Raw genomic sequence first — 21,360 nt, 5'->3', positions numbered from 1 at the left:
TCCACTCATTGATATGCAAATTTTTTCTCTAACCCCCCTCCCTCTCTCTGCGTCCGCCCTCCTCTGTCTATTTAAGGCCACCCCACAGAGACGACCACCTCTCTCTGTTACCTGTGTTGCTCTCTCTATGTATCTTGGTGATATCTGTCTGCTAATATGTCTGTCTATAGTTTTCTGGTTAGATTTTATGTCGCTATTTCATTATACCTGATGATGATTGCTTGTGTTGCAATCGAAACGTCGTATTCTATTATTTAATTTAATTTATTATTTTATCTTTAGACGTGACTTAACCGAAAGAAACAAATAATGAATCAAAACCCGTTTGCGACCTCTGCCTTCCAGGCTTCTCGAGCTCCTTCTCGAATGTTCCTGAGAGCTCTCCGGAACCACGTGACCGCCCCTCGGACCCCGTCCACCGGTAGCCCCCCTCCAGTATCGTCCGGTCACGTGACAACAGGTCAGCCAGATTTCGATTTAAAGATTTCGTGACTGCAGGGATTCATCTTCTTGGTTCTTTCGGTAAAGTCACATAAAAGGGAAATAATAAAATAAAATATCTACATAATAAAATAATTCTCATATTATGTTATATTTTAAATATTTTATTATTTCCCTTCTACGTGACTTTACCGAAAGAACCAAGAAGGTCAGCCAGAGTGTCATGCCCCAGAGTAACCCTGGCTGGCTGACGCTCGCTCTCGCTCCCTCACTGGGAGCCGGCAGGCACCCCACGCTGCTCGCGGTGCCTCTGCGCTAGCCAGCGCTCAGCCAACCACCGCTAGAGTTGGTACTGCAGCCAGCAACCCGGGCTGCCCGCAATGACAACATTACCGGCCGTGATTTCGCAAGTCCCGGCACCACACAGTGACAAGTACAGTCACTACACTTTTAAAATGTTCTAAGGGGGCGTCCATAAATGACGTCACGCAATTTTGGACGATTTTTGACCCCCCCCCCATCGTCACATGGCGTCACAAAAAGTCAGACCCCCCCTTAAATATGACATGCTTCAAATCGCTTTAAACTATTGCCATTGTAGTGCGTATTTAAATTGCAAATGTGGCGCTGCACTCTGATGTTGTAGGAGAAAACATTTATTTAAAAAAAACCTTCATTAAAAAGTCTATTCAATTAAGTAGAACGTGTTGTCTATATTTATTTAAAGTTGCCCATTTTGATGTGACGTCACATTTCTCAAATCCCCCCCCCTCGTCACACATCGTCACAAATGTCTGACCCCCCCCCCCCCCCAGGTGCGTGATGTCATTTATGGATGGCCCCTAAGACAAATTTACATACAATTTGTCGATGCCGTATTTGACAAAGGTACATACTCGTTTTTAATTGCACGTGACTTAAAAAACATGTAACTGTAAATTTTTATTGCATTTTGACACGATGGATTTTTTAAGCATATTACTACATTTCGTTTTCACCAATAGACGGATAAGTGATTTTATCTCGAAACCTGTTCATTATTTATGCGTGGCTGCAAAAGTGACCGTATACACATTGCTCAGAACTGGAATTTAAATAATTTGTCAAGGAATATTTTTTGGTCACCCCCAAAATTCTGGACACCCGCCCCCTCCCTTCACCTGCCCTGTCCCCCCACCGTGCCAATGATTAACCTTTTCAAGAGCTCAGCCCTGGACAGCTCCGGCTGAAATTAAGCCCTGTTATATGCCGATTTTTCAACATACATGTGTAGTACCGTTGAGGACGCGTGGACACCCGAGTAGAGGCACACGTATTTATTTCACAACAGTTACTGGGGACATACAGTACTGGAGGGGGTATCGGCCCCCTCACCCTGATAGCTGGGAACACACAGCTAGCTACCCCTAGCCTGCCTCCTAATCCTCCAAATACTGGGCTAGGGGAGGCTGTCTGGACCGACACTGGTCAGTCGGGCTACGGTACCCGGAGTCCCAGAGTCCTGGCTCTGGTTCACGGGACCACGCCGCTGGCTCGGTCCTGCGCGGCCCTGACAAGGGCGGCGTCCCAGGGGAGTCCAGGGCTCTAGCTAGGCAGTCTTCGGTCTTCAAGAGTTTACTTAAACATTCTGCCCCGAGCCCTCTGACACATCCCCCTTTATACTCCACCCCCGCTGAGGGGTGGGGCCCCGGGCTGCCTGGTGCGGACGTCGTTGAGAGCACCCCCCCCGTGCACTCACGTAGCCCCGCCCACTGTGTTTGTTTCCCATAAGCTGCCATGCATAACGGCTCTCTCTCTAACACCCCTACACATACAGCTCCTCCGTAACACCCCTACATCACCCCCCCCTGTACAGCTCGCAGCCGTCCCGGCTGCAACCTTGACAATAAAAGTTTATTCACCCCTCGATCCCCCAGCGTGTGCCTCATTTTTACAACAATAACGCAACGAGAAGAACAACAGGAAGGGAAAATAACCCGACGCACCCCACCCCCGAATAAATACGAAATCCGTACAACCAACGTATATACATTTTTTTCAGGAAACCCCCCAGCACACACACAACACACAGCGAACACAACATTCGTACAATGCAATGTGCCAGGAGCACACCACCGATGCCGCACACAGTGAGCATAACATGTGAACGTACACAGGAAAAAAAATATTTCAAAAAAAAAAATTTCTTTTTTTCCTTTTTTTTCCCATTTTCACTCCGTGCGTCACAAGAGTCTGCACATTTTTGCGCGCGTCCTCGCCGCAGGCCCGTCACACAGGATAACCCCGGCCGGCAGGCCGTCGGGTGGCAAGTGTCCATCTCCGAGTGAGTCTGTTGTTGACGTCGCAAGACCCTCGGCATCCCCCGTGGGGGTCGTCGGGCGTGAGCCCGTCACTCCCGGTGCACCTGGGGGCGGGACAGCCGGCAACGCATCAGGCGAGAGCAGCGGAGACGAACTCTTTGAGTCGGTCGCCCCCCCACATGTTTGGCCACGCGCGTGTGTAGTGGGACCTCGCACCGCAACGAAGGGTTTGAGCCTGGAGGGGTGTACAAACCACCGGCGCTTCCCCCATTTAATGCGTACGCACTGAGGTCTCAGGACCTCAACCACCTCGACGGGGCCCCGCCACGGCCGCACCAGTTTTGAGGAGGTCGCGAGTGGTACCTGGGGGACAGTGCAGCCATGCCCTGTCCCCCGGCTTCCACTGTAGCACATGCGCGCGACCCAGTCTAAGGCGCTCATTAGCCCTCTGCCGCATGTCAGAATTCTGCATGGCAGCATCCCGCGCATCTGTCAATTTTTCCAGGTTAAATTTAACATGTTCGGCCAATTGAGTTTTTCCCTGTGGCGCTGGGATCTGCAGCTGGGCCCGAACAGGTGGGTCAGGTTCGCGGCCATACATAAGGAAGAAGGGGGAAAATCCCGTCGCAGCATGGGGGGCCAATCTGTACGCTGCCAGGACCCCCTGAATTTTCAAGTCCCAATCTGTCTGTGAGTCCGAAACCTGCTGTGACAACATCGACGTGATGGTACGATGCAACCGCTCGACCATCCCGTCGGTTTGTGGGTGATATGGAGAGGTACGAATCTTTTTCGTGCCCAGGATCTCACAGACCTGTTGGAGCAATTTGCCAGAAAAATTTTTACCCTGGTCGGTCAGCAGCCGCTCGGGAGCACCTTTGTCAAGGACATATCCCTGGACAAAGGCCTCCACGATGGCTGCTGCCGACTGGTTGGCCAGGGGCCAGGCCATAGGCCAGCGCGTGAAGTACTCCACCCCGGTTAACATATATCTATTTCCCCTGGGGGTGGCGGGGAATGGTCCCAGAATATCCAGCGCGACAAGTTCGTTCACCCGGGAGACCCTGATAGACTGCAGGGGCGGGTTCGACTCCCTCGCTGGTGGTTTCCGCTGCGCACACCTAGGGCACGACCCTAACAGATCCCCGACATCCCTTGTCATGCCCGGCCAAAAAAAATCAAGTTGGAGCAAGGCCAGGGTCTTTTGGGTTCCCAGGTGGAGGAGGCGCTCGTGAGCGGCCCACACCACCCTACCCCGTAACCCCGAAGGGACCACCAGCCGGTGTCGATGGGATTTCCCGTCCCAATGCATTAACAACCCACCGAGCATTTCCCATGCGTCGGCATCACCCCTCCCCCGCCCCCGGTCCCCGACGCGGCGGCGCAATGCAAGGAGGGAGGTATCTTCCATCTGCAAACGCCCCCATTCCGTGGCAGGCAACCCCAACAGGGAATCAGATCCCTGTTGTGCGATGGAATTCGTCATTGATGCTGCGTCGTCAGCAGCCGCCAAGACCGGAACAGGCATTTCACCAGGATGCCTGCACCGACCCGACCCCAGGAGGCATGCGCATTCGGGGGTGGTTGGCATGCGCGACAGAGCATCCGCGTTGGTGTGGCGAATGCCCTTACGGTACGTGGTCTCAAAATCAAAATCCTAGAGAACCTCCAGCCATCGAGACAATTGTCCCGATGGTTGTTGGACTCGCAGGGCGTACTGTAGCGCCGCATGGTCTGTACGGACGGTGAAACGCTGCCCGTATAGATATGGCCGGTACTGCTGGATGAAATAGACAATTGCCAGCAGTTCCCGATGGGTGACACAATATCGTTGCTCCGCTGGAGACAACACTCGACTACCGTACGCGACCACCCGTTCCACGCCCTCAACCACCTGGGAAAGCACACCCCCAATACCTGTGTTGCTCGCGTCGGTATCGAGCACAAAGGGTTTTGAAAAATCGGGATAAACCAGGGGAGGGGCATTAACCAGAGCGTCCCGAAGGGAGCGGAACGCAGCCTCCTCCTCCTGTCCCCAATGGAAGCGGACCCCCTTTGACGTCAAAGAGTGCAGGGGCTTAGCAATGGTGGCAAAGTCCGCGACAAAGCGTCGGTAATATGACGCGAAACCAACGAAGCTCCTGACCTCTCCCACCGAGGTGGGAGTCGGCCAGGAGCTGACGCACTGCGTTTTGGCGGGATCGGTAGCAATACCCGAGCGTCCAACGATGTGCCCCAAATAACGTACCGATTCGCGCAATAAATTACACTTTTGGGGTCTAAATTTCAAATTAGCAGCCCGCATTTTGAGGAAAACGGCCCGCAACCTCTGGAGATGCTCGTCAAATGTTTTGCTAAAGACGATAACGTCATCCAAATAGATTAAACACGAATCCCACTGCAATCCAGCCAAAACCAATTCCATCAATCGCTGGAAAGTCGCCGGCGCCAAGTGTAATCCCATCGGCAACCGGTTAAATTGGAAGAGACCATGTGGTGTACGGAATGCAGTTTTAGGCTTAGATTCATCGTCCAGAGGAAGCTGCCAGAATCCCGAAAGCAAATCCAATGTGGAGAAGAATCGCGCCCCCGCCAAGGCGTCCAGCGATTCGTCAATACGGGGAAGCGGGTATGCGTCAGCAACGGAAATTTTGTTGAGGCGGCGAAAATCGACGCAAAACCGCAACGATCCATCCTGTTTCTTAACCAGAACGATCGGCGCTCCCCACGGGCTGGTAGAGGGAGAAATGATGTCGGCGGCTAACATGTCATCAACAGCCGATTTGACATGGTCCTTCTCGGCGGGACTCAGCCGGAAGGGATTTTGGCGTATGGGCGCGCTGTCACCCGTATCAATATGGTGACGCAGCAAATGGGTACAGCCTAAATCGAATTTGTTCTGACTGAACACGTCGGAAAATTCGCGCAGGAGTGTCCTAAGTTTTTGACGCTCTACATCCGACAGGTCCGTCGATCCCGCACAAAGCGCCTCAAGCCACCCTTCATCAGTGTCCGAATGTGGAAGCGGCAGAGTGGCAGTGCCAACGTGATTGGCGACAGGTTCCTCGCAGGGCACCGGCGTTGCGTGAGCAAGCACGGTCCCTTGAGGAATTACCACGGCCTGCGACCCCACATTGAGGACCGCGATGAAAGGGTCCCCGTCCCCCCTTACGATGGTCTGGGCGGGAATTAAATGCGGCCCGCTAACCCCGGCTCTAGATGGCCCCAGCAGGACACCCTGGTCCCCAACACCCTTAGCGAAGGGCCTACGAAGTTTTAGGGGCACCAACATTTGTGCCCCCGGCGGCACGCGAAGCGTTTGAACGACAAACGCCGGTACCGTCGCGAACGCCGACCGAGCCGCAGTAGGGGAAGGCAAAAACGCCATCCGTCGTCCCGACGGGAGCTCAATGCAACCTTGATCAATCAAAATCCGAATTGGCATTTTGCCCAAGAAGTCCGTCCCCAGCAGGCACGGAACCGCCAGCGAGGAGGAAACAAAAATGGGGCCAGACAATTTAATATCACCGATCGAAATTTGTGCGCGAATCTGACCCATGATACCCAATGAGCCCCCGTTAGCAGCGTAGAATGGGACATTAACCGGTAGCAAAGGACGACTCTGGACGGGGAGAATGTTGTATAGGAGTTCCGAAATGATAGTCGCCGACGCTCCTGTATCGACGAGGATAAGCACTTCGACCCCGTCAATGTGCCCTACTACGGCCGACGACCCCGACGACGCCGCCACAACGCGGTGGGCCAACACGGACCACTGCCTGGGTTCGATTTGGGTCCCCATAGTGGTGCGTGTTGGCCCGACGGTGCGCAATGTTGGCCCCCCGTTCGTTGCGGTGTGCTTGTGTGTAACGGGTGTGTGCTTTGGCCAAACATGTGGGGTGCCGCGACTCGCCGGGTCATGTTGATGGAGCTTGGAAGGAGGAGGAGGGCCGGCGTCCCGGCGAGGCGTCGTCCCCCGCTGTCGAGGAAAGCGGCACCCCGAGGCGACGTGGCCCCGGATGCCGCAGTTATAGCAGCGCGGGAGCACAGGCGGTGATGACGGACGGTCGGAGCGGCCCGACCCATCCCGGCCCGCCCGTACTCCCACCCTCTGCTGCTGTCGGAAGTCGGCGGCGTAGACCTCCTCCGTCGGGGGGGTGACGGCAGCCACCGTACGCCCGGCCGCTGCCCTGCTGGCCTTCCGTCGCTGTGACAGGAGGTTAGCGTGGAGGAGCCGCGCCGCCTGGAGGGAACCCATCTCCGTGTCCTCCTGTGCGACGATGGCGATGTCCAGGTCGTCCGCCAGCAGAAGAATTTTCTCATTGACCATCGCGTCCACGCCTTGGTCATCCATACGAGGGAAGGCCGTCTTTGCCAACGCCAGAAGGCTCGTACGGTAGGCGAGGGGCGACTCCTTTGCACCCTGCTGGCGATCATAAAATCGCGGTCTGCATTCCGCCGAAGGTCCGTAGACCCCAGCCAGCAACTGCAGCGCCATCTGAAGAGTGGAGCGCTTGTCCCTCGGTGCCGACGTAAGAGCGGCGAGGGCGTCGCCGTCGAGGAGCGCCGGCAGCGCGCAGAGGGATTCGGCGTCCGACCACCCCGCCATTTCTTGGTGCGCGAGGAAGCGCCGCTGGAACCCCCCCCAGTCGCCCTCCTCAGCTACAAACTCTTTCAGCGGGGGCAGCCTTTGGCGTAGTGCAGCGATCGCCGTGGAGGCCCGCGCTTTGCTGTCCCCGCAACTCGGCTGAGCGTCGGCACGAACGACAGATGGAATCGCCTGTCGCGCTGATGGTGACGCTCCGTCCGTTGGTGGTGACGCGGCAGCCCCTGCGAGGCCGATGTCGGACCCCAGGTTGAGGCTGGCCACGCCCTCGGCAGCTGCTGCGGCGATGGCGGGAGATTCAAAGTTGTAGTCAGTAGAAATGGCGGGAAGGCGCAACGGTCGTCGGCCGTCCTCGCCCCGCGGCGGTCCAGCAGCCCCCAGCCGAATGATGCTCTCGAGTGTGGCGGCAGCAGCATACAGCAGCTCCGCCAGCCTCGCGTGCGCCAGCCGAAGTCCGTCGGATGGCGACTCCCCTTCCTCCCGATGCCCCGGTAAGGATGCAATCGGCCCCGGCTGCTCGTTGCCTCCATCAGCCGTCTCTGGCACCGCACTTCCCGCGGTGTCCTCCGCCTCCTGCACCCCGGCCCGAGCTATTTGGCGCGTGTCCATGTTCGTTGTTGTTCACTTCTGTCACCAGATGTAGTACCGTTGAGGACGCGTGGACACCCGAGTAGAGGCACACGTATTTATTTCACAACAGTCACTGGGGACATACAGTACTGGAGGGGGTATCGGCCCCCTCACCCTGATAGCTGGGAACACACGGCTAGCTACCCCTAGCCTGCCTCCTAATCCTCCAAATACTGGGCTAGGGGAGGCTGTCTGGACCGACACTGGTCAGTCGGGCTACGGTACCCGGAGTCCCAGAGTCCTGGCTCTGGTTCACGGGACCACGCCGCTGGCTCGGTCCTGCGCGGCCCTGACAAGGGCGGCGTCCCAGGGGAGTCCAGGGCTCTAGCTAGGCAGTCTTCGGTCTTCAAGAGTTTACTTAAACATTCTGCCCCGAGCCCTCTGACACATCCCCCTTTATACTCCACCCCCGCTGAGGGGTGGGGCCCCGGGCTGCCTGGTGCGGACGTCGTTGAGAGCACCCCCCCCCGTGCACTCACGTAGCCCCGCCCACTGTGTTTGTTTCCTATAAGCTGCCATGCATAACGGCTCTCTCTCTAACACCCCTACACATACAGCTCCTCCGTAACACCCCTACACCTGCATCGGGGTTAAAATTTACAAGCTTAACATGCATCAGTTCCACATGCTTGCATCGCATCTCCATAAGTATTTATTTTTATTTTGCTCTATAGGTCAGCAGCTGGGCTACAGAATGATAATTACATTTGCAATTTGAAATGTAGAATGAGATGTAGAAACGGTATCGTGCCTTTATTTTAAGCATTTGCCAATTTTCATTCACTCAAATCGAAAATGCTGGTTTTATGATGTATACATACTGTGTTGGCAGATCATTTTTATAATGAAGATCATTTTCAAACAAGCTTGTTGTCTAGAATTCAAGATGAATTATATATGCATATGGTGGTAGCTTAGTAGAATGTAACAATGCACCGATGAATCAATGAATGTAAATTCTTAAGCTCACGATATGTGCATAGAATGGTGTGCGTACCCATTCACGTTTTTCAATTCATGCATGTTGTTATGTAATATGTTTTCATGAGCCCAATCGTGATAATTAATAAAAACGCGAGTGAGCCAAATCATTACACATTTCGAATGTTGCTAAATTCGTATTATAAATGATAGTCCTGCTTGAAGTAATGACGTTATGAGTGCAATGTTGAGAATTCTACTTGCTCTCGTGAATAAGTCCCCCTTATATTAGAACCTTGAAAAATAAACAGTAACGTAACCATCGCATGCATCACGCCCACTGTGGTGGACTGCTATGATTTACACGGCTGCTCTGAAATTATACGGGAGGGGGGGTGGGGGAAAAACCTCCCAATGTCACGGTTAAATACATGCAACTTAATGGATATGATGACAACGATGGTGATGAAACGGTAACTTTGAGGCTACACCGCTCCACTAAAACGGAAGTCTAATCTTGTGAAACGGCAGAGAATGTCTTTTGACTCCTTCCCCTTTTCAAGCATGCGGCGTGCGGTTGCCCGACTTGGTCGCTGATGTTTTAAACACGATTGACCCTGGGGCTCCTAAAGGAGGAGTCGCTAATGGATATTTATGCGACAGATAACAAGGGTCACGAAATCACTGCTGATGCTGCACACTGGGTGAAGGCCACGCAAAATAATTCAGGATAATCGTAAACTGAATTCACGGCCATCTACGCACATGCTAATGTAAGACATTGTTGCCACAGCGTCAGGATGACGCAGGTCAGAGATTTCTGCATTTGATGTCCAATTTTCTCGATTCGTATGTATCACAACTAGCACATTATAGCATGACACATCGCTAAATTAATGCATGATGTTCTTGTTGTATTTGTGTTCACTCTTGCAGTGAATGCAAAATCCATGGTGACTGCTCACGCAGCTATATTTATAAATTGAACTGTCTCGATCTATTCCGGCTTCTTAAACAAAGGCAAAGCGATCGTTAATATAGAGTTAAGCCAAACGGCCCGATAATTGGGACCTTCCTAAAAGAGCCTTGAGACTCGGTGAGGCTTTACGAGGTACACGATAATTCTCCACAAATCTGGCTGCCACCTGATGATGATGCTAGTTGTAATATCTGGCGAAACGTCGTACTCGAATTATGAATGTTGTGGGTTTACTTTCCAACACATCGATGTGCTGTACTAGTAACGAATTGGCATGTTTTGTTTACGTGACAAACCTTACTCATTGACTGTGTCGGGTGGTGGCGGGTCTAACGACGCATTTATATTTACACGATCTAACTCAAAAACCTATATTATGGGTTCCACGATAATTGTCAAAATTATATTACAAACTATTTATCTTGTGCAGCGCTTGAGCAATCAGCCACTGTGGTATTGTTGTACCACGGTCCCATGACCACGGTCTATAACTAGTCAACACACTTCGAGAAACCAGGAAAGTGATCTCGGCCCAATTTCCCCACGATAAGCCTTACCGCACAAAACTGCGCCGGCCTGACCAAGACCTGCGCTTTGATCCTTCAGGGCGAATGTGCTCAGCTATCCATTAAAATGAGCACACCGTGACGGACGGACAGCCGAGCAAACGGACGTACCTTCCATGGTGGGTGGGTTGTACACACAGTCGCTGGTAGTAGTGGTAGCCTTTGGGACGTCACTGCTATCCGAGTCGGCGACTGCGCAGCCCTGCGGTGTTTGATAAATAAGAAACCGCACATCAGTGACGCTCCGGTACCACTTGATCCTCCACAAGTGCCACCCAGAGGACCTTCGAGTGATTCATTTCGTCCATGTTTCCCGGACAACTCTTGTACGTAATTCATACCCAATCATGAATTGCATTAGTAATAATTATAGTCGGCATAGCCTTTATGCGATTTTTGTTTTTGCAACGCCACAAATCCAATTTCACATTTTTTTAATTGTTCACATTCATGGTGTCCCGTTATTGTTTTGTTATACAAGTAATTAAATACAAGGGTTGTTTTTGTACTCTTTAAACTCTAGAGATGGACGTTACCTTTACCTGTACACTGCGTGTTGAGGTGGGGTCGCATTGACATGCCTTATACATCCTGATTGCATTGCATGATGTAAAATGTCTTAACCAGAGGAGTCATGTTAATGTATTATATTAATAGCCCACAGTGCAAATGTGTCACGGATTACAAGAACGCGTGGATTAGAGAACAATGCAGGCGAATGGCATCGTTCAAACTGTCAAGAGAAGCAAATGGGCTTGGGTATGTATGTATAACTTATTTTGCACCGTACGTAACCAACCGTGCTAATCGGAGGTGCGGGGAATCAGAGGTGGGTCAATCGTGCAGGACAATATACGAAAAGGGGTGATGACCGATGGTAACAAATAGTGACGGAGTGGCAGCTAAGAGATGGGACGCATCTGGGAACGTGTCCACTGGGGGGATGGGGAAATGAAATCAGTTTGTTACAAATGAACCACAATACCTCGCTGATCTCGTAAACCATCACGCGAACTCCGGACATCCTCGCAGCATTTTTTGACTTGCCATCGAACAAAGACAGTCACTGCATCGTATGCTTTCGGATGCGCTTCTACGGCCGTCTGGAATGCTCTCTCCCTTACAATATTAGGAGCCACTGGGAGCTATGCACATTTAAATCTAAATTGAAAACTAATTTCTTTATAACTGCTTTCGGTGTTTAGTTTGTTGGTTGGCTATTTACAGAGCGAAAGAAGTTAAACATACAGTACATACATAGTTTGCAAGTGCTCTGGATGATTTTTACACCACAAGACCGCGGGAGATGGCAACGGCTTGGGTAGCCCTTTATCCAGGAGTGCATTAACCATGTGGAAGGACAGTATGGAGCCTAGTAGCCGTAAATAACATTGTGTAACAATTGTTTTATTAATTGTTTGTTGCTGTGTAGTAAGTGTTATTTCCTAATTGCTTATGCCTCGAAAGTAGAGAAAATGGCTATTATTCCCCACCTTTTGTGACCAGGACAGTGATATTTAGAAATTTACCTATTTTCCAGAACATTCCAAATAGATTCAGTGCTGAGAAAACTTAAAGTAACTTCTAAAAAATTATAGAACTTTCCAGTAATATAAATAGTAGTATAAATACAGGGGCCCACCAGTTCAGTTTAGTTCCAGCTGCCTAAGTGGATACATATCTGCATTTTTCTGAGATAGTATCAAGAAGCTGCAAGCATCTGGCAGACGCATTTTGCTATGTCTGCGGCTAATTTATCAAGACAACAGCGAAAAAGTACTCTGTTGAAGCATCTGCTAAGATGTGCGAGGCCTACAAGGCATATTTTGGCATGCCTGTCGGGGATCAGGATAAACCCTGGACACCTCATTTCACCTGCGAGCAATGCAAAAAAACCACGGAAGGTAAGATGGACAATTGTTGCTCAGAATTTAACGTTATAAAATTTGTTCAAATGAAAAAAAAATTCAATGTTATTAAAAAAATATATCACATATGAAAAATGTTGCGAGATTCTCTTACACATTAGTCATGGGTGAAATAAATGTATTTTCGTAGGATGGTAGAGGGGAAAAGAGAGCCATAAAGTTCGCTATCCCAAGAATGTGTCGGGAACCCACTGACCACTCAAGCAACTGCTACTTCTGCATGGTGGACCCTTCCAAACGTCGGACTGGCAAGCTACATAAAGTCACCCAGTTGTATATAGTCAACCTGCGTTCACCTGATAACATGTCATCGAGTCGGGTGGCTGTAATATAAAATATATATATAACTTAAGCAAGACAGCACCTCTGAGTGCTACATTACACATGGATAGTGATGATGATCACGATAGTACTTTGCGTGAAATCAAGAATCCTGTGGAGTAATCGTCATCGCCACATTAATGTGGAATTTCAGCTATGACGCGCGTTTTGCGTGGGGAAACATTGTGACGGCTTGACGCAATTGCAAACAAAATTGTAAGGCATTCTTCACGTGAGCATATATAACAATAATAATATATTGAATGTCTCGATGCTTATTATGATCCATTTATAGATACCTCACTGATTTCTAATGAGGAATAATCCTCTCACTCTCTTCTCAACAGGTGATTTGCATGCTGTATTGTGGGAGCGATGGCTCCCATATATTACAGAGAAGAGCGTTAATGGACTTAATACGTGTACCCAAATTGGGTGGGAGACGTGTGGAAGCTTTGAAATAAAACGGAGGCTTCTCTATAAAGGTCACGTCTTTTGTGTTAGTAGGATATCAGTAAATGGATCACAGTGTCTATATTTTTCTCGTGGTCTTTTAATGCAACAATCTCGCACAATATTAGCAAAGACATAGTTGCAATTCACGCGGCGAAGGCGATCCGCTATTCTTTTAAATCGGGGTAACCTCAGTGGGCTGCGCACTGGGGTTTAGTCAGCAGCTGCCACTCCATATGGCAGTGCACGATGTTGACGTGACAAGGGCAGTCTGCAGTGAAATTGTAAACAACGCACCACCCGGAATGATGGCGCCAATATCGTATGATCAGACTTGAGCCGAGATCGGGCTCGGATGGGTGACCACCACAAACCAACGGTGCGATAGACGTTCTGGCCAGCAGAGGGCAGTACAACATTAACCACTGTTTAACTTATTTCGTGCCCTGCGTAGCCAACCGAACTAATTCCACCTCCCACGCCCCCGTCCCCTCGCACCTTCAGCAACCCGCACAGACCAGCGTGTTGAAGTATGGTCACAATATCCGTCACACAGACCCACAACGCGTGGGTCTGTGCCGTCACCTGGCAGCAGTTAGACAAACGAGGCTGTACCTTGTGCAAGAAAGAGCACGGGACAACGTGGATTCACATCGCGCGCCCTCTAAAAGCAACTGCATCGCGAGGCGTTGCACACAGCGGTGGTTAGACGTGCATTGCGGAATAAATGAGGACAATGAATATTTAACGCTATAGGATACACATTGTAAGAGCAGAGACACGACCGGCCAGATGAGTAAAGGAAACGTCTTGAACCTGGACTCGAACAGAGGCAGGGAGTCGATCAGAAAGAGGGGCGAAATGGGGTGATATGGTGGGGGGTACGAGGGGGTTTCCGACTATGGAGACAACAGAGCATGAGGAGTGACCTCTCGCTCAGCGAATGTTGAGAGAACGCAATGTGCAATGTGGACATATATACAGCAGAGTCTACAGGGTCGGTGGTCCGGATGTCTTGTGACCCAAATTTAGTCTCTAAAACGTGATATTTTTCAAGTAAAGTTTATTTAAAACATAAATGAATATGCAAAGGGTTCAATTCATTGGGGGCGGGTCACGAGACATATTGGACCGCCCTAAAGATGCCCCGGGTTGCTCGTTGCACAGTGGCACCAGAAACCCGATTGGAACATTCTAGCAGTGAATCTATCATCGTTGTTTGGGCCGTGTACAAGTCTGTGTTCCACATCCACGCTCATGCTCCCCAATTGCCCTGGACAAGCTCCAGCGGTGAGACAAACAAACAAGACCCGTTCACATTCAAGAGATGCCAACGAGCACACAGGCTGAGCGTGCAGACGCGTGCGGACCGACGGGGGAGAGGGTGGCGGCCGACTGCATGGGGCATATTGAATGCATCCACATGTCATTGTGGATGCTTTAGGTTGCGACGTTTATGCGTAGATAAGGCGCCGTGTAACGACGTTGACACGTCGCACAATTGCGCTCTGTACCGCACGCGATCGCTGTTCATTGAGAGCACAGCACGGCCACTACCCGAGCATGCGGCCCTTGATCGTTCTATTTATCGACCGTGGCGTGCGCCTTTGTTGTCGCTAAACTTCAAGAGACTCACCTCCGAGGGATCTTGAGTCCTGTCATCTGCTCCCCCGCCGAGACAGAGGCGGAGATAGACAAAGATGAGTGAGTTCACGGCGAAATGTGTAACATCTCTTGCACATTGCGGTTTTTATTCATTGGACGGGTTATGAATGTATGTTAATTTCGATCACTTTTTTTGTATGAACACAGAAGCCTGGTCGTTGTGATCATCGTGTTCTGTGCTGCCCTGCAGTGCACGTGTTGTGTCCCGCAGTGCACGTGTTGTGTCTTGTCCTGCCTTGCCCCCCCCCCGCCCCTCTGGTGGCCAAAGCTACGAATTGGGACCCCCTTGACAACCACCATGAGATGTGTTTTCAACAACAGTGTAAAATAACCAAAACGTACTTAAAACGCGGTTTAAATGTTCGAACCCGTGAGCGTAAATTACGTGATTAAGCAAGAGGAGCCGCGATAGACAATAGCCTCTGGGTGCGACCGTGCAAGACAAATCAATTATTGGGGCCCCACCTGACCGATTGCCGCACCCCCTGAGCTGATGTCGTTACTACGGCACTGGTTTGTGGTCCTATCCTGCCCTGATGTGCTTGTAGGAGCTTCCCTGATCACGTTCCGTGCCACCGTGTCCCCATTATGCCCCATTGCCTCCGCAGTGCCGTGTCGTATCACCGTGCCCTGTGTAGCCCTCTCCGTGCCTCGACCTCGGCGCAAGTGCTCCTCGTGCCCAGCCCCACTCTTGTTTGTGCGTGTCAGGACACGGTGTCCCACTGGGCCTCCCTTTGTAGCGATCTTCCCTGAAGTTACCCCCTTTATTGTCACCACTTACCTGGCTGTGACGCCTGTTCGTTCATGACCACCAACTTGGCCGGAGTGGGACGTCTCCTCCTAATCTGATACCGCGCAACACAGATCGATGCAGTGATGAATACATATACCGTATTCCACGTGTACAGCCCCTTTTGTCAATCCACTGCTGAATTCGGCAACGAAACATCTAAAAACTTCAAAAGCCGGAATAAATAACGCTCACGAAGCAGTCCCTAAAGAGACGCATGCTGCTCGGGACCGGCCGGTTGCCGACCTCTGACTCGTGGGTATTGTTTGAATGTTACTTCGCGACGCTGTTCAGTGCGGATTGGTGAAGGGGTGGAGGAATCTAGCAGTAGAGCACAGTGCAAAAATTTATTTTTTCTGCACTGCCCTCTGCTGCACAGGACGCAGCCGTGCAGCAGCCGGCACCGCGCTGGAGTGCGTGGTGGTTGCTTTTCAATCGAACGACCCAGGTTCAACACTGCTTAGCTTTGCCAAATCTCAGAGCGGACAGGAACATTCTATATTCTCTGGTTCTTTCGGTAAAGTCACGTAGATAGAAATAAAAAAAGATAAGAAGACGGCCGCTTGTGTTGCGACCGAAACGTCGTGTTTTCTTTTATTATTTTTCTACCCACGTGACTTTACCGAAAGAACCACAGAGTATGGATCCCTGCAGCCACGAAAGCTTCAAATTAAGAAGGAAAATTCTAGCCCAATTTCGTCTAATGTCTCTGTACAGGTGCATTGCGTATTTAATGGAAATTTAATGACAAGCTACAGTATTTCGATTGTGTCCTTGCGACCAAAACTATGGACCGTTTCGTAAACCACGTTGGTGTGTGCTCCTTCAACAAAGAGGAAGAGCAAAACCACGAACTGTCTCTCCTGACGCCCTCTTGTCGTGGCCAGCAGACCTCGACATTGACATTTAGCTCCTGAAAATATTGCCACATGCAAAAATAGAAACCTTTATTGAAACCACGTGTTGATATATCATGCACTTTTATAATCGGTGTTGTTCACACGTCTCTATTTATAAAGATACGCTGGTCCCAATGGACTCTTACTTGATTACAAAAAAGATTACTTGTACCCATAAGAAAATGTAATTTTATACATTGTCGGTTTTCCATCCCTAGATGAATAATCCCTGAAGATGTTTGCTCATTTTGTTGAGCAGTTGCTCAGGAAATGACCCTCAGCCTAAAATAAATCACTCTTAATTTCGCCGCTCTCATTGGATCTTGGATGCTCAGCGGCGTTGAGTCTGGTTAGAGCTGAGATGAGTGAGCATGCAGGAACCGCAAATGTTGAACAACAGTTGACATTGTCGTGTGGCATCCCCTCGTATGCATGGTCTGTTTTCTCAAGGTCCTCTGGTGCCTCCCCATTGAAGCGCAACACTCATCAGTGTTGTTGGCCAAAGGTCACAATAAATGGACCCGCGTCAACAAGCATCTCGAGACTCAGGGAGGGTTTTCTGGATAATTCATTCTTTTTTTGTTTTCTCGAAAAATAGCTGAATTTTTTTTTTAAAATGATCTGGTTATGAACAGCTATGTACCTCTCTTTCACAATCATATCCCTGACCGAAATACAGTATTTTTTTTGTTAAAGAACACAATGGGTGTTTTGTGAGACGATTGTGGTGTCCTCGTGAGCTTATACGCTGGTGGATTTGTATCAGTGACGTGCGGTGAGATCAATAGCTGGGGAGGCACTGGCTCGTGTCAGAGCCAGATTCACACAGAGGGGGGTGTGGTCTCACGGAGGGGGCGTGGCCTCACTGAGGGGGCGTGTCCTCGTTGAGGGGGGCGTGTTAGACACGTCCCCCTCGGTGAGGCAGATGTGATAGCTGCCTCCCCTGGTGCTTTTTCATTGCAGTTTCATGACGAGACCAGCGTGCCTAAATATCTCTATACACATACGTGAAATAAGTTACCTGGAGTATGGAATGCGAGGACATGAAATGAAGGGGTCTACAAACATCACATTGGTGACATGCCGAGATAGTAACAGGCACGCGCTTATTGCCCGCGCTCCATCCAATTACTGCGCAATCAGAGGGGAGGCTGAGCTCGTCGCTGCCTCACCTCTCGTCTCTCCCTGTATTTGCAGCGGAGCTCCACAAATTTGGCGATTTTGAGCATAAAAATGATTGGAATCGTACAGAAATGACATTGATAACACAGATCAGTGAAAAAATCTTAATATTTATTTTATTTGATTATTCTTTTTTTTTACTTTTAGTAACAGCTATTTTCATTGGAGTATAACAGGTGAGGCTCTGCATCCCCTGCCTCCCCTGCACGTCCCTGATTTCTATTGGTGTTGTATATTAAAATTGGAGGCTTTATACGGCATAACATGGCTTAAAGTATTGGTCTGTACTCTTTGGTTCTTTTGGTAAAAAATTAAATAACATTAAAATAAACATATCATGACGTTTCGATTGCAACACAAGTGGTCGTCCTCAGGCAGAAAAAAAATCCAGCAGTAGAACTGCTGAACCAGCGAGAGAGCTGTTACAACAACAAGAGGTTATATATGTGGCGATGGGCAAGCAAGCGGGGTCTGAGCTGGAAAGGAATTCCATCCCCGGACGCAAGCACGTCAGTTGTGTTAATGGGGGAGATTAGGGAGAGAGATTAGGGAGAGAGATTAGCATGAAATAAGCTTCCGTCGCCGCATAAGAGTATCGTCCCCGCATATGCGCACAACAGCAGTGTTAATGGGAGATTAGCACCATGTTGATGGGAGAAATTAGGCAGAGAGATTAGGGGGATTAGCACGTTAATGTCATGTCTATGTGTAACGCAAGCTTCGGCGCTGCCAACTGCGCTGTGAGAGGCAAGCACGTCCACGCAAGAGAACCACTGCAACGGTGGCCAAGCCAGTGAGACACACAGCCCATCACACAGCCAGAACCATCGATACAACGTGGCTAATGGAGCAGAGGTGGCCATGTTAGTGAGGCCCCAGCCCGTTAATGCACACATAGACATGACATTAACTTGATAATCCCCCTAATCTCTCTCCCTAATCTCTCTCTCCCTAATTTCCCCCATTAACACAACTGACGTGCTTGCGTGCGGGGATGGAATTCCTTTCCAGCTCAGACCCCGCCTGCTTACCCTTCGCCACATAAATAACCTCTTGTTGTAACAGCTCTCTCGCTGGTTCAGCAGTTCCACTGCTGGATTTTTTTTTACGCCAAGAGGATGACCGCTTGTGTTGCGATCGAAACGTCGTGATATATTATTTTTTTATTTTATTTTACTACCAACGTGACTTTTCCGAAAAGTATGGAATCCTGCAGTCACGAAAGCTTCAAATAATTATTGGTCTGTACTTGAGGTTTTTTTTTTCAAAATAGGACCTCAGAAAGTCCTCACAAAAACGACCTGTGCTTTTGCTAGATTTTTCACGGTCATGTGCTCCTAGTTCCAGCAAGCTAAACTTGATGCAAACTCCCCCAGTCGACTGCTGGCCTGAGGAGAGGTTATCCCCTTCTCAAATGCTGCCCTCTTTGTAACTCCTCTAAATTCGAAAATACGGATTCTTATAATTAATGTAAGGTGTCAAAGACTCACAGAGCCAAAGTTAAACATATTTAGCATTCATACATTTGGACAGTGGTTAGCACATTGCACTATGTCCCCAGCGGGCCTGAGTTCAATTCCTGGCCAAATTCTTGACAATTGATATTCGAACTGATCCTCGGCACCCTTCATCCCTTTACCAACCCTCATTGACCAGCATGGTGAAGTATGATCATATAAACTCCCATGACTGACATGGTGTGAGAAGGCATTCATCCAGCAGTGCAGTGACAAAGGGCTGTGTATTATTGGGTGTTAATGGAAGCGTGCGAGACTCAACAAGACAAGCTAAAGTTGGGTGACCATTCAATGATCCATAGTCCAGTGGGTGAATGAAACACCTGTGGAGGTGCCTAGTTATATGTTATCAATGCAGACCAGGTGTGCATGGCTGATTGAAGTACTACTTGAAAAGCTGTGCCTAAAGCACAATTGCTCATCTGGGCTCAATTTGCAACATTGAATGAGGAGTATGCAACGAAAATTGGGCAATAATTTGCTTCAACTACGAATAATTACTCTTTGGTTATTTAGGTAAAGTCACGTAGGTATAAAATAAAATATATCACGACGTTTCGGGCACAATACCAGCGTCCGTCATAAGGTGATAAATAATTATTCTTTTTTTATCTTGCCGGGAGACCAAAAATATCTGTTACAGTATTTACTTTGCAAATAAAACCTGAACCAAAGTATTAATTATGCACCGCCGTGGAATATCGTGGGTAATAAATAATAAACAGATAAACATCTCATCATGGGATCTCCCTTGCACTTTCTGGCAATAAAACAGGTGTTAAGATGTTAAAACACTGATTGGTCCACACCAGAGACAAATTTCTTTTAGAGCCTGGTCTCAAACGGTGTCAGACGAGAGGACGCCAAAGGGCGAACATCACAAAGACAATGCACTATCAGGACATTGAGGGCCTTTTGGCGTCCTCTGGTCTAACACTGTTTAAGACTAGGCTCGAAAGAAAGCTGACTCTTGTGTGGACCAATCAGTTTCAAAGACAATGCATATACTATCAGAGCATGTTTAATGCAGACATGATTCCTTGTAAAAGGTTTCTGTTTGGTATTTTTTTAACACCTGATCTATTAATACTCCCGTTCTATTGCGAGAAACGGTAAAACCTATTCTTAGATAAACATCTGTTTGGCCATTTTTTAAATAACCGTTCCATCTGTCTCACCTGTGCCACCCTTGCACCCGTGCTGCTGTCAGCGTGACACCTGTGCCACCCTCGCTCCAGTCAGCATCTCACCTGTGCCACCCTCGCTCCAGTCAGCATCTCACCTGTGCCACCCTCGCTCCAGTCAGCATCTCACCTGTGCCACCCTTGCACCCGTGCTCCAGTCGGCGTCTCACCTGCTCAAGCGCGGCGGGGTCGAGTTGCATTTGCCCGGGCGGCATGACAAACTGCAGCTTCTTGGGGCTCCGTTGCTCCACGGAGTCCGCTATCTGCACTCGCCCCAGCTGCACCCGTCCCTGTTGCTCGGAGTTGTCCATAACGGGACTGCTGAAGATGTGGCTGGGTCAGGGTCAGGTCAAGCCTGCACTGATGTCTATCAGTCGTATGGTAAAATCGCAGCTTACTGCTTTGCTAAAATACAGTTTAGTCAGGCTGGCCCCTAAATCTTTTTTTGCGTCTTGTATATAGATGTGAGTTTGGCAAATATTACTGCAGACTGGGATGAACGTTTGATAGCTTTTGAGCGGCCAGTTGGGAGACAGTGCAGTGAGACAAGAGATCGGTAGGGTGAGAGAGGAGATCTATTTGGTTGAGGATATAGATGACGGAGGACAGCTACGGGAACCTTCAACTGCCCTGAGCTCTGCTGACTGCAGGAGCGAAGAGTCTCTGCATTTAACCGTGCTCAGACATAGGGGTGGCTCGGGATGCGTGGGAGCAGAACGGAGATTGGGCAGCGGAGCGAGCGAGAGAGAGAGCGAGGTGTTGAGCTGTGGGAGGGACAGGGAGGTGCTTGGGGAGAGATCGAGTGCCGGGTTTGTAAGTGGGGTTGGGGGGGCGTTATGAAAAGGTACGATGGCAACAGAGGAGCCAGTATCAGATTACGCCATGGAAACGTATGGAGCGGTGGTGGCAATGTTGCTGGATTAACGTCAGTGTAACTTTTTTTCATTTCGCAAAAATGCGTTGTGCAGACACACTCTG

General features: G+C 49.7%; 1 protein-coding gene across 1 annotated transcript in view; it reads right to left on the bottom strand.

Moving 5' to 3' along the window:
* The window catches only part of LOC144933823 (uncharacterized), a 41,203-nt gene extending 20,143 nt beyond the window's left edge, over positions 1-21,060 (bottom strand). Inside the window, exons 1-4 of the mRNA XM_078859015.1 lie at positions 20,553-21,060; positions 15,592-15,655; positions 14,782-14,807; positions 10,555-10,645 (exon numbers count right to left, since the gene is read on the bottom strand). Of these exons, the coding sequence (XP_078715141.1) occupies positions 10,555-10,645; positions 14,782-14,807; positions 15,592-15,655; positions 20,553-20,693 (322 nt within the window). The 5' untranslated portion in view covers positions 20,694-21,060. The remainder of the gene's footprint in view (positions 1-10,554; positions 10,646-14,781; positions 14,808-15,591; positions 15,656-20,552) is intronic.
* Between the last annotated feature and the right edge of the window lie 300 nt (positions 21,061-21,360).

This window comes from Lampetra fluviatilis, chromosome 1 (assembly GCF_964198595.1).
Source record: "Lampetra fluviatilis chromosome 1, kcLamFluv1.1, whole genome shotgun sequence".
Classification (NCBI taxonomy): Eukaryota; Metazoa; Chordata; class Hyperoartia; order Petromyzontiformes; family Petromyzontidae; genus Lampetra; species Lampetra fluviatilis.
This window is presented reverse-complemented; position numbering and strand designations above follow the sequence as displayed.